The sequence below is a fragment of the Eptesicus fuscus genome, chromosome 4 (assembly GCF_027574615.1).
Source record: "Eptesicus fuscus isolate TK198812 chromosome 4, DD_ASM_mEF_20220401, whole genome shotgun sequence".
In the NCBI taxonomy this organism is placed as follows: Eukaryota; Metazoa; Chordata; class Mammalia; order Chiroptera; family Vespertilionidae; genus Eptesicus; species Eptesicus fuscus.
In genome coordinates this window covers 97803109-97815627 of record NC_072476.1, presented here as the reverse complement: position 1 = coordinate 97815627, position 12519 = coordinate 97803109, and the positions used below count along the sequence as shown (strand labels likewise).

The 12519-nt window shown below is 53.3% G+C and overlaps 1 protein-coding gene across 1 annotated transcript in view; it reads right to left on the bottom strand.

Moving 5' to 3' along the window:
- Positions 1-7289: 7289 nt before the first annotated feature.
- ANKH (ANKH inorganic pyrophosphate transport regulator) overlaps positions 7290-12519 on the bottom strand; it is a 119834-nt gene continuing 114604 nt past the window's right edge. The window contains exons 9-12 of the mRNA XM_054715262.1: positions 12357-12486; positions 9988-10111; positions 9320-9419; positions 7290-8708 (exon numbers count right to left, since the gene is read on the bottom strand). Of these exons, the coding sequence (XP_054571237.1) occupies positions 8595-8708; positions 9320-9419; positions 9988-10111; positions 12357-12486 (468 nt within the window). The 3' untranslated portion in view covers positions 7290-8594. The remainder of the gene's footprint in view (positions 8709-9319; positions 9420-9987; positions 10112-12356; positions 12487-12519) is intronic.

Here is a 12519-nt window from a genome sequence, read left to right as displayed (position 1 = left end):
GAGGAGTCACTTCCATCCTGGTCTGGCAGCCCTGAGCCTGGAGAAGGCTCCTGCAGCATCCAGGCCCTCGGGGTCCAGGAGCACCTGGTCTGAAGAGGACAGAGGGAGGGAGCCAGTGAGAGACAGAGGAGGAAGGGCCGAAGGCAGTGACTTGATGGCAGGGAGGCGGGAGGGTGGAGCAAAGCATGGGAGGGGTGGAGAAGAGCTGTGCTGGGAGGGGCTGAAGGCCAAGGCCTCTCCGGGCCCCTCTGAGATGTTGGGAGGTGGCTGGAACAAGCCGGGGCTGGGCAAGCAGCCCTGAGGATCATCATGAATTTGGAATCGGAACAGGCCCAGATTAGGTCACCTGGGAACATGCAGAACTAGATTCCCAGCTAAGGAGGGAGCAAGCCCGGGGCCTGGGAGCCATTTCATTCTTTTACGAAGGAGGTGGAATTAAACAGCATTTAGAACAGTTGTGGGTGAGGAAGGTGCTGAAATCTGGGCAGTGGTGGCATGTGGGGGAAGGCAGAGCAGAGCTAAATAAGTGTGTGGAGTTGCCAGGCATGGGAGAGAAGTCGCTCTTTGAACCAGTCGTGCACGAATTTGTGAGCTTCTGTCCCACCAGGGTGAGAATCAGGGTCAGGTTTAGGATTTAGAGTTAGGGCTTAGGGTTAGGGTTTAGGGTTAGGGCTAGAGTTTGGGTTTAGGGTTAGTGTTATTTAGGGTTAGGATTAGGATTTAGGGTTAGGGTCACGGTTAGGATTGCTTCTGTCTTGGAGCTGACCCAGCCAGTGTGCCTCAGCCACTTTCCCTCAGAGTATGAATGTGATGGAAGAACTTGGGCGTAGAGGTGAATGATAATTATTGTATTTGTTCATTCCTTATTGGTCTTTCAATTCAAAGCACCCGGGAGCACCTGAGCTGAGCCAGTCTGACTAGAGAGGATGCAGAGGAGGGATGAGAGATCTTCGAGGGAAAACAGATGGGGTCAGTGGCTGGGTGTGGGAGTGTCATGGAGTAGATTTCTCAGTGGATGATAAAGTGATTCACCTGGCTGTCAGGTGGGAGTGTGGGAGAGGAGATTTGCCCTCGTGGTACTGCTGCGGGGAAAATTCACGATTTGATGCCAGCACAGCTCCCCAGCGTGACATTACAGCTGGGCAGGAAGACACGCCATCTCCCAAGTGCCATGGGTGGAATGCAAGATGACTTCTTAGACTTAAAAATCATGGCAGTGTTAAAGCATTAGTGGCAGAAAAGGGAAGTGTGGTAGAGGTAGGGCTGAGACCTGGGATTTTAACTCAAAGCCATGTAATGAAGCAGCTCAGGGGAGAACAGGCCGAGCCAAGCAAGTCAGTGGAATGCCTACACCCTTGTTGATTACAGGTATCTTAACACATTGTGAGCGGATCACGAGCATTCTCGTGTTTTCATGTTACACAGTGTTTTACATAAATGTTAAAGGCACGCCTTAAAATTAAATACCCATCGCATTTTGAAGTTATTCATTACATGTTCTTACAAGCTAATATCTTTTTAAAGTATGATACTTTGTAAAACCTTTTTTTGTACTTGGTCAATAGAAACTTATCTGGCCACTGGGTAAAGCTAGCAATAAAACTACTGGTGCACAATGTATTGCAACACTTTCTCCATGTCACCTCCCATAGAAGTTCACAGTAATAGAGGGCCGAGATTCTTTGAGGTTAAGACATTACATTAAAAAAAAAAAAGAGGCATGCCTTTCACATAAAGATTGATAAGGACTGTCTCTCTTAGATGTGGGCAGGAGGGGATTCCAGGGTTCTATTCCTCTGGCTTTCCTAGCACCCCTCCAAGTCTGGCACCCCTTTTTAGAAGGGAAGAGAAGTTGGGCTTCAGAGAAGTACTTTCAGTATTACTGTAGTTATGGGAAGTACAAATTTATTTTAATACAAAGTAGAGCTTGAAGAAATAGGTCATATTTAAATACTAAGGCATTTAGAGAACTATCCCAGTGGTTAGAGGTTTTAGCTACCGAGGCAAAGGGCGAAATTTTAATATCTCCAGTACGTTTGACAAAAAAAGGAAATTGCAGTCAGCTGCCATGTAATTTGGGGTGTGTAAACAGACTCATGGTTAGAATAAGAAAATCAAGAAGCTAAAAGCAATCGCAATTGTATGCCAACTGTTGAAACTTTACTTACACTAAAATTAGAATATGAAAGCTACTTGACAGTATATGAGCACAAATCCCCCAAATAATTTTTAAAAAGCAAAGCAGGTAGAAATTCTCTTAACAATGCAAAAACTTACATCTGTTAAGTATATATACAGCACTTGTTTAAATGCAACGTATATTTTCTATTGACCTCTGCAGTCAATTTTAATCAAAGGCTGCACAACTATTTTAACGTAATTGGTTTCAACAGTTTAAATTAAATCCACAGTTTTGCTGTGAAACTGAAAAGCCTGTGAATTGACCACCAAGCCCACGTGGGATGACTCCCACTAGACTTAATTTTATTTTTCAAAAAAACCTGGATCACTGCTGATGATCTGATCTGAAATGAAGAATGAGGTAATTTTATTTTTCCATGGCAGGGTCCCATGCCGTGTTCTAAATCCTAGATCATACATAGAATGTTGGTCCAGAAGGAGCCTGAGCAGGAATGGCCCAGGCCTCTCATTGGACAGGTGACCAAGCTGAGGCCGGAGAGGTGTGAGTGATGTGGACTGTCATGCTACGAACCCACGGCCCAGCACGGAAGCTCCCCTTAGATGAACGGGTGTGGGCTTGAACAGACTCCTGGGTGGCTCTGTCAAGATTTCTGAGCTCTACACCAGCTCCCTGGTCATGCCAGCTTTTGACCTTTGCCCTCTCAATACATCGCTAAGCAAGCCAAATATGTCAGAGACCCAAGGGGCTGCGTATCTGCCCCACAAACCTTGTGGACGTAGCACCCCATGGAAGGGGCTGCTTTGGGGTGACTGGTCCACCCTTCGGGCGTTGAGTGATTGGCATGGATATGTGTACCCTATACTCCTTTGTTAGACCGAAATTGTGGGTCCCCCATGTTCACAGCCCCATGCTTCAGGGAACCAGAGGCCAGCTGGCTGTAATGTTCCCCAACTCCAAAGACACCATTTCCTGTCCTGGGTTCATAGTTGGAGGACATCTGCTAAATCTTAGAGTGATGACCAATTTCCACAGGCCACGGAATTTCCACCAGACCGGACAGGCAACGGTACACATGGCTGGTCTGCCTCCACCTCCCCCTTCTTTTTTTAAAAAAAATATTTTATTGATTTTTTTTTTTACAGAGAGGAAGGGAGAGGGAGAGAGAGTTAGAAACATCGATGAGAGAGAAACATCAATCAGCTGCCTCCTGCACACCCTCTACTTGGCCTGCAACCAAGGTACATGCCCTTGACCGGAATCGAACCTGGGACCCTTGAGTCCTCAGGCTGACGCTCTATCCACTGAGCTAAACCAGTTATGGCGACCTCCCCCTTCTTTAACCTGAGACCACGTATACTTCTGGAGAGAGAAAGGGCTCCTAGCTCTTGTGTGCTTTTGTTTTACACGGACCATAGAAGACAACGTCAAGTTCTTATAGCAAAGTACACTTTGAGTTGCCTAACTTAACAAGAGGTGCCCTGTGAGAACCTTCTGCATCTATGCGGGGGCTGGCCGCTGTCTTACCACTGTGTGTTTCGTAAGCAGTCTGTTAGAGACCCTGGCTGATCACAAACGAAGCCGAGAAAAACATTCTTTTGGAACCACCTGGACTTGGCGACGGTAATTAAAGAAAAACAAACTTAGGAGGCCTACCTTTGCTGCTGTTCTGAGCAGAGGCGGCAACGGCTAATAGTTCCACCCTCCCCTCTGGAGAGGCCACTGAAGTAAACTTCAAACAAGATCTCACCAGCCCTCCTTCATTTTCCCTTTGAGACTGGCCGGTCACGTTTTTCCGACTCCGAAGTGGGTTATTTTGATCCCATAACACAATCTCTCTCCTTTAGAACATGCACGTGTTTCATTTCGGACGCACCACCTGCGCCAGGCCGGGCAGCCGGGCTTTGGCGCCTGTGGCCTCAGATTTTCTCTACCTCCTGTTTCACGTGTGGTTAGGTCAGCTGATGAGTCACGTGGTGTTTGGCTGCCGCAAGTGACAGAAACAGAGACGCCCACACGGAGGGCATCTCGCATGTTTGCCAAACACGTTGCTCAGAAACATGCTTTTTGATGGAAGAGCTGTGTGTGTGAGCGTGGCCGTCTGCCGGAGGCAGGCAGGGCGGCTGGTTTCGGGGAATCGGCTGCACGTGCAAAGCAGCTGCCTCCACACTTACAAATCGCCATGTCTGGGAAAGCCCTGCCCATCGCAACTTTGGGTACCCCCTCTCCCCAAAACACGTGCATCACTTTGGAGACTTCATCTTAAGTTCGAGGCCAGTGACCTGCAAAGGGAGAGGCCGGACGCCGGCCCGCGGGGGCACAGGCTGCCCTGGGCCCTGGTCTGCTCACAGAGTCACCAGATTCGTCTTCTCAAACACAAGAAAGTATTTCTCAAGGTCATGTCCTTTAATTACTACAGTATAAATACTTTCTATTTTGCAACACAGGTTCTTAGTCTCCCACTTCAGCTTGAAGTAAAAAGTAAAAAAAAAAAATCCACTTACCCATGAGATGAGACCCCCCAAACGACGCCTGGTTAGGAGGGGAGGGAGCCGCTGAATCTTTTCGCTTCTTACGCTAAGATCTCACTCAATAACTGCTCTGATATTGGGGATGGAATGACTCGCCCCACCCCGAGAGACCCGGAAAGGGCTGCTTGTGAGGCGCACAGAGCCGGCCCGGCTGGGGAGCACCGTGGGGGCCAGACCACCCCACGGAGACCCGCCTCCCTCCTCGTGGCCTCCGGCCCCGCCCCGCCCCGCCCCGCCCCGCCCATGACTCTATTGGGAGACTCGGAGTGGAAAGGTGCGTCTGCATTAGCCAAACTGTGCTTGGCCCCTCCAATAGTGCCGAACCCCGTGGTCGGCAAACCGCGGCTCGCGAGCCACATGCGGCTCTTTGGCCCCTTGAGTGTGGCTCGGCGTTAGAACCACTTCTTCAAAATAGACTCGCCCAGGCTGAAAACTGACTTCTGTGCATGGGCCACGAAGTTTCAATCGCACTCTACGTGCGTGCCCGCACGTGGTATTTTGTGGAAGAGCCACACTCAAGGGGCCAAAGAGCCGCATGTGGCTCGCGAGCTGCGTTTGCGGACCACGGGCCTAACCCAACGCTAAAAGTCTCAAAGTCAAATCACCTGCTGACGCTAAAACAACACAAAACGGGGTGGGTGGGGGGCGAGGAAGGGAGGATCTTCGGCACAAGGTAAGCCCAAAGCAGGCGGCGAGGGGGGTGCACCTGACTTTCACCCAATGATGTAAACCAGCGGCTTTCTGTGCCCAAATTACAGAACCCCAAACAGGTGAGAGGTTCCTGCCAACGTTCAAACCTCTCAACACGCCCTGAGCCACGTGGCCGGCGGGCCCATCCTGTTGAGACCTTCCTGGAGCAAGCCTTGCCTGGCTCTTCCTGCTCAGTTCCTGGGTGTCTCACTGATGCCCAGGGCCACCGAGGTCCCGCTATTGGGGGCAGAGTGCACACAGCCCCTCAGAAGAGCAGGGAGGCCACGGAGGAGATGCTCTGACCTGGGCTTGTGCAGAGAAAACCCTCCTCCAGAAACGCGGCGCTGAGCTGCCGGAACTCACCTGTCAGCATTTAAATTAAAAAGGCCTTGAAGCCTCTGTAGTTTTAGGTTCTCTTTGTCTACAAGCAGTCACTCCGCACGGAGAACGTCACACCGGGTCTCCTCATGGTCCTTGACCCGAGACCCTCATGGCATCCCTAAATCTATCAGCTGAGCAATGTGCAATAAAAAAACAAACAAAAAACCTGTGTTGTCCTGGCCGGTGTGGCTGAGTGGGTTGGGCATTGTCCCATGTACCAAAAGGTTGCTGGTTCCATTTCTGGTCGGGACACAGGCCTGGGTTTCGGGCTCAATCTCTGGCAGAGGGTGGGCATTCAGGAGGCAGCCACTCGATGTTCCGCTCTCACATCGATGTTTCTTTCTCTCCCTCTCCCTTTCCTCTCTCTCTCAAAAGAAAAATAAATCAATAAAATATTTTAAACAAACACAAAAACCTGTGTTGGGGGGATGTTTCTTGGATCAGCAAAGTCAAAAGAGTGCCCCTCCTTACTCTGAAAAGTGGGCAGAAGAAGTGCCCCCACTTCCCTGGTTTGGCTGCCTTTCCCGCCGTGGCTCTCAGAAGAGACGCAGACCCTGCCAGCTATGGGCTTTGCTTGGGAAGCTAAGGTGCGTGCTCGTCAGGATGCTCGCAGCCCAGGTGAAGGAACCGTCTGTGAGGCCGTGAGTTTTCTCTTCTAGAGGGAGGGTCCGAGCCTGAGGCTGGGGCAGTGGGGCTGGGGTGGCAGGAGTGGACAGGACTGTCCCAGGGGCAGTCGCCGTGGTCTGGTCTGGGGGTTGCTTCCTGGGTTCTCCAAAATTCTACCCAAACACCCTAGCCTGTGAACCTTTCACTGAGGGGGCTTGGAAGTCCTCACAACATGTCCTTGTTGCCTAATGGCGTCTCTAGCTGATGGTTCCCCGATTTAGAGGGAAAGAATTCGCTTTTTCAATTTTTTCCTCCCTCCCCTTCCCCCCCGCTTTTTCCATTTTTAAGCTCTAACCCCACAGCATGAAATATCACCGGGGTTAAAGGAACATTGCTGCTTCATTTTCTAGTCACGTACTTTAAAAAAAGCCGGTACAATTAGATTTCCCCCATCGTCTCAGATCTGCCTCTGAAAGCTCCCCAAAGCTGCGCATCCCGGTTTTCAGCACCCAGACCTCCGGCGGAGCACCCGCGGGCTGGTCCTGGCGGCGGCATCCCTGAGGTCTCTGGGTGTCCAGAACGTGAATGCAGCCCGTGATGCGCACGCCTGACTTTATGCCCTTACATCCCTTTTTCTAGGGGGACAATAGGATCACACAGCACTGAATACAATGAGTACAAGCGCCTGGCCTTTTCCTTTCGTCCTTTTTCCCTTTCCAGCATCTATTCCCGCCCCCCCCCGCCCCCCACCAGTGTCTACACCATTGGCTAACCCATTGATACCCGTTACCCAGGGTCAAAAATAGTTCTCTTGTCATTTACAGGTCCTTATATTTAGGTACAAATGACAGGCTTTGTAAAACCGCTACAAATAAGAGACAATGGTTCATCGATACAATACGTTTCAACTGGCAGATATGTGGACACACAAGCAATTGCCATATTGTATTAGAGACATTTTATTGAAAATGCGAAAATAGGAAATGTATTATAGCCTAAAATAAATTACATAACATATACAGTATATATTTATATCTTTAAAATAGTTTTGTGTCTAGGTTCTTTCAGTCTAGGAATTTTGACGAAATCAAGAATTTACTGAACTGTGTCCATATTTTTTTTTTTTTAAAGAAAAAACCCGCTTTCCAAAACTTAGAAAAATATACTGCACTAAATGGATTTCAAATGTATCATCTCAGGGAGTATCACATAGTGACTTTGAAGTTGTTTTTATAAAATGTCTTGCTTTATCTTGTGGCGTGAGAGGGGCGTACACGAGGAATTACCTGTACCGCATGGTTATGACTAAGAACGGCCGGGCCAGGTAAGACATCTACTTCAAAAGTTACGATACGACAACCTGGCAGGAGAAGGCTAGATTATGACTTAAAGCTGCAGTTCACTGTAAAAACTAAAAGGTAGAGTTAGAATGCTCCAATTCCCTTGCTCTAGCGCCACCTTCAGGAAAGGTGAGTGGAAAACAAGCCTTCGGGGGAAGCCATGCGGAAGGATGCTGAAATTCGGAGATGCGCTTTGGTGACAAGGTCAAAGTTAGCTCAGGTATGTACACGGCGGGCGGCGGGGCGTGGTGTGAGAGCTCACCCAGGTCTAGCAGGAGGCCAGGTGAGGTGCGAGTGGTCGGTGCTGTCAGCGGGCTGTCCCTGTGGCATCTCACACTTCCCTCTCCATCCAGCTGCCCAGCGCACTCACGCATCCCCTTTTCCGTGGGAACGGCCCGCGCAGGCTGGCCCTCTGCACAGGCGATGACTCCATGGGGGCCGGGCACCGGGGTTACCTCTCTCTGCACAGCCGTGCTGCTGGGAAGCCAGGGAAAGCCGAGCTGTAACCTGTGGATTCTTCAGAGAGATGCAGAGGGACAGGTGCCGTGCGTGGCCTGCTGGGCGGTGGTGGCCGCGGGCGAGGGAGGGCAGAGCCGCAGTCCTTTGGTTCCAAGTGGACATCGTCTGAGGGAGGGGAGACAGCGTGGACTACGAGGCAGCTATGTCTTTCGGGTTTTCATGAAGCGGGGCATGAAGTCAACTGTGTGGTGGGTTTTTACAAAGCATCAGCAGAGACCCTTCCCGAGGTCCCGCTGCGAGGGAGCATACCCAGTATGCCGGAGTTTACACGAAACCTTTCAACCAAGGCCTCTTTCGTTACCAAAGCCAAAACCAAAACTCGACAGGAGAGGAGATGGTGCTGGGGTGTCACCTCCACGGTCCCCCAGCGCCCGTGCGTCCCGCGCCTTATTCGTTCTCCTCTTTCATTTCCACGATGTCCGTGCTCTCCTCGGCGGCAGGGATGTCCGTCATGGCCGAGTCCTCCCCCTCCACGGCTGACTCGTTCTCCATCTTCTTTTTCTAGACCAAGGAAGACACGTAAGCGTGGGCTGTGGCAGGGACACATCACAGCAGGGCCAAGAGCAGGGGGAGGCCCCCAGGGTCTCAGACTTGGGTCTCGAGGATGGTTGGGGTGACCTCCCCGAGGCTGCACCTTAGTCCAGCGTGTGCCTCTCGGTTTGGGTACTCGGACGCCGGCACTGTGCCAGGCACTCTGGGCGACCCTGTCCCAACGACTCTCCCCAGGGCCCTCTGAACGCACCGTCAGCTGATGGCAACCTGCCTCTACCCGGGGACGCCACTGCTGCCCCCCACTTCCCAGCAGGGCCTGCGCTCTCCCCACCCTCCTGCTCAGGGCCCTACAGACGCTTTGTCCTTGGGATGAGCATGCGACCTGCTGCTGTTGGAGCATTCCTCCCCCCGGGCCAGCCCCAGGCTTGCTGTCATTCTCTCCCACCCTGGGCCGGGCTGTCCTAACTCCAGGTGGCTGCCCTGAGGCCTTGGCCCTGCAGTGCGGGCCCAGCTGCAGGACGGGAGGCCTCCCACTGTGGGCCCACGGGAGCCACTCGAGTCTTCCTCCACCTGGAAGGAGGCTTCCCAGCCATGCAGGCGGGTCTGTCCCCACGTCTCACCTGTTTCCGATAGACGTAGCATGCGGCTATGGCGACCATGGTGGATTCTCCCACAAACCCCGCGAGGAGGGAGCCCACGCCCAGGGTGGCTCCGTGGACCCTGGGGATGAGAAAGCAAAGGCCGTTAGTTTGTTAAATCCGTGCGGAGGCGCACACAGTGTCAGAATCCAGCCGACACCCAGGAAAGGTGTAGACAAGAGGCACCAGACAATCGCATTCAGAGTCTGCACCTAATACACGGAGCACCTGCATGGGGCGGGGACCTGGACCTCCGGGCAGAGCGGCCTCCCCTGCCCCCCTCGGGGCCTCAGCTCAGCACCTCTGGCGGCCGGGCCACATCCCTCGCGAGCCGGCAGCACCTCCCACCCCTCCTCTCTGCACAGTGCGGGTTTCCAAGTTGGAAGGACCAAGTAATGCCCCTTCCGTGGGAGAGTGGGAGTCGTGGTGAGAGCTCAGTGAATAGTGTGTAGGGGCCTGACCCTGAAAGGACTTTTCTAGAATGGATCTCGACAGCCTCCCATCTGGTTCGCAGGCAGAGAATAGGACGCAACTTTGCATTTCTACTTCTAGATGCGTGTGGGGATTTCACACGAAAAAAGCAAATGCAACCATCTGAACAGAACTTAAGTGGCAGAAGGACCCACAGCCCCACGCCCCCGACGACTCACCCCAGGTAGGGCAGGACCACCAGGCTGGTGATGAGGACGATGATGCGCAGCACGGAGCTGGGGGCCAGGACAAAGGTCTTCTTCAGGGTCATCAGCCACCCGGTGAGATGAGCCCGCACAGTGACTGAGGGGAGAGCAAAGGGCTCGTCAGCATCGACCTCTTCCCCGGGTCCTGCAGCCTGTAGTTTCTAGCCCCTGGGCAGCACACCGGGGTCCCTGGGGCGCTGGCTGGGACCCAGGCCCTGCTGCTGCTGCCCCGGGCGTCACCCCGTCCTCCTGCCAGGTTCCTGGTCCCTGCGTCAGGGCCCGGGAAGCCCGTCCCTACCTCGGCTCCTGCCCCATCACAGCCCTTAGCGTCCAGACAGCGAGTGGCTGCAGGCAGCTCCCTCCTCCACAGTGACTGCCCCTGGGACAGTCCTGTCCACTCCTGCCACCCCAGCCCCCTCCCGCCCCCAGCCTCAAGCTCGAACCCTTCCTCTCCAGAAGAGAAAACTCAGGGAGAAGAGACGGCTGCCCGTGATCAAACCTGATTGAGTGAGGAGCAAACCTGGACCAAAAGCCTAGAGACAAGGTGTCGGGGAGGAAAGGGGCTGCTCTGTCCGCGTCCCTGATGTCCTCAGCCGTCCCCACAAACCTCAGTCACCTCCCTCCTCCTGCCCCTGGCAGTTCCCTGTCGTTCCGACAGGTGGATGTGTCACAGACACCTCGCCCCGTCTCCCCATCCAGACGGGAACTGCAGGAGGGCAGGCATCCAGCCTGGGCGCCATGGAGGGCTCCAGCAACAGGTGTGAACTGCTGACTGATTTTGGTTTTGGAGGAAAACAGTGATCAACAAGAAGTGCCCCGGATGCATGACCTCAAACTGGAGGGCGTTGAAGGAGCGCCCACCTGGGGTGAAACCCGTGTCCAGGGAGGAAGCCCATGGGGAGGAAGACCTGCTGTCCTCCTGCTCTAACCGTGTGCCCTGCCGGCCCAGGGTGGAGGGCTGTATTTAAGAGGCTCAGACACACACCTGGGTTTGGGCAAGGGCAAAGGCGAGGGCGCACAGGTAGAACGCTAATCTGGTTGGCCTACACCCCGCAGGTTGCACACACAGGTGGAAGCTGGACCCGTCTGGAAGCCCTTAGGATGACAGGTGAGGCAGTCTCCAGGGGAGATGAAGCGGGGTCTCCCGGACCTCCAGCCCCTCCTCCAGGCAACACTGTGAGGGCAGCGCCTCTAGGTGGCGTCACCTTCCAGAGCTTGGCTCCCCAGGGTCCTGCCTCCCCTGCACCCCTGCTCCTCCATCCCTCCATGTCTGCCACAGCTGAGAAGGCGACACCCAAGGGACCCAGCCTCCAGGAGTGCTTGGCCCCTAAGAGCAGGGCAGCTTGTGTGACTCAGGGGACAACAGGGGCTGGCGGGCGCAGAGGGCTGGCCGAGCTCCATGGCCCGTTTCTTAACCTCACTGTGGCGCTCTGTAGATTTTGGCTCCTCAGCTCACTGGCTGGGGTGGAATTTTTGGGCAAGAAAATTTTTAACAGGAAACAACATGCACTTGGTGCAGAGTTTAACAGGGAATGTGGCACCAAGGTCTTCCTCCAGCTTGGCTCCCGGGGGCCCTGGTCCTGCTTCCCAAAGGCAAGCACTGTTAGCCCTTTGGTGAGTTACTTCCAGAAATGGTATGTAGACAGGCAAGCACGTACCCCGAACATGGCATACACAGGCATACATAATGGGTGGTACATGTGCTGCAGACATGGTAGCATACTAAGCAACCGTTCTGCAGCCTGCTTTTCTCATTTCATAAAGCGCCACCTCCTTCTTTATGGCACACCTCACACTACTCTTCCCGTTTGCCAATTTTCAAACTGGCTTCGACTTTGGCTGGGGCTTCTCCTCTCTGGCCACACGCCCTCTGGCCTCAACTCTGCCCCTAGGTTCTTGTCTCCAGCAGCCCCTCTCTTTCTCTGTACGGATCCAGGTTTTACAGGCTACTCCCCTCACCCCATTTTACTCCTGAAATTAACATACCTACAATTTGACTTCTGAATATACAGCTCTAAGGGTTTTGACACAGGCCTAGACTCGTGTCCCCACCACGATCAGGGTGCTTGGTAGTTCTTTGCCCCCAAACTCCTCACGCTGTCCCTGGGGGTCAGCTTTCTTTTTCCCGTGTTTGCAACCGCTCTCCTTTAAGAAACTGATTATTTCTGCAGGCATTGTGTCGTGAACTTTCATCCTACTGGGCCATGTCTCCGCATCTTTCCAGGCCACTGTGAAGATTTACGGTTTTGTTTGGGACACGATTGCAAACACTTGCAAAGAAAGAACACTGAGCCAGGCAGCGGGGTGAGGAGGAACTTGCCTTTCGTTCGGTTTTGCTTTACCTGGGACGGGGAAGAAGGAGAAGATCCGCAAAGGAATGACGCAGAGCTCTGCGAAGGCGAAGTCCACGCCGATGATGTCTATCAGAATCTTCTCGGACACGTTGGGGGTCCAGAACATCACAAAGCAGAGCTGGGGGGACGAGGGGGGAGAGGAGTCAGCCAG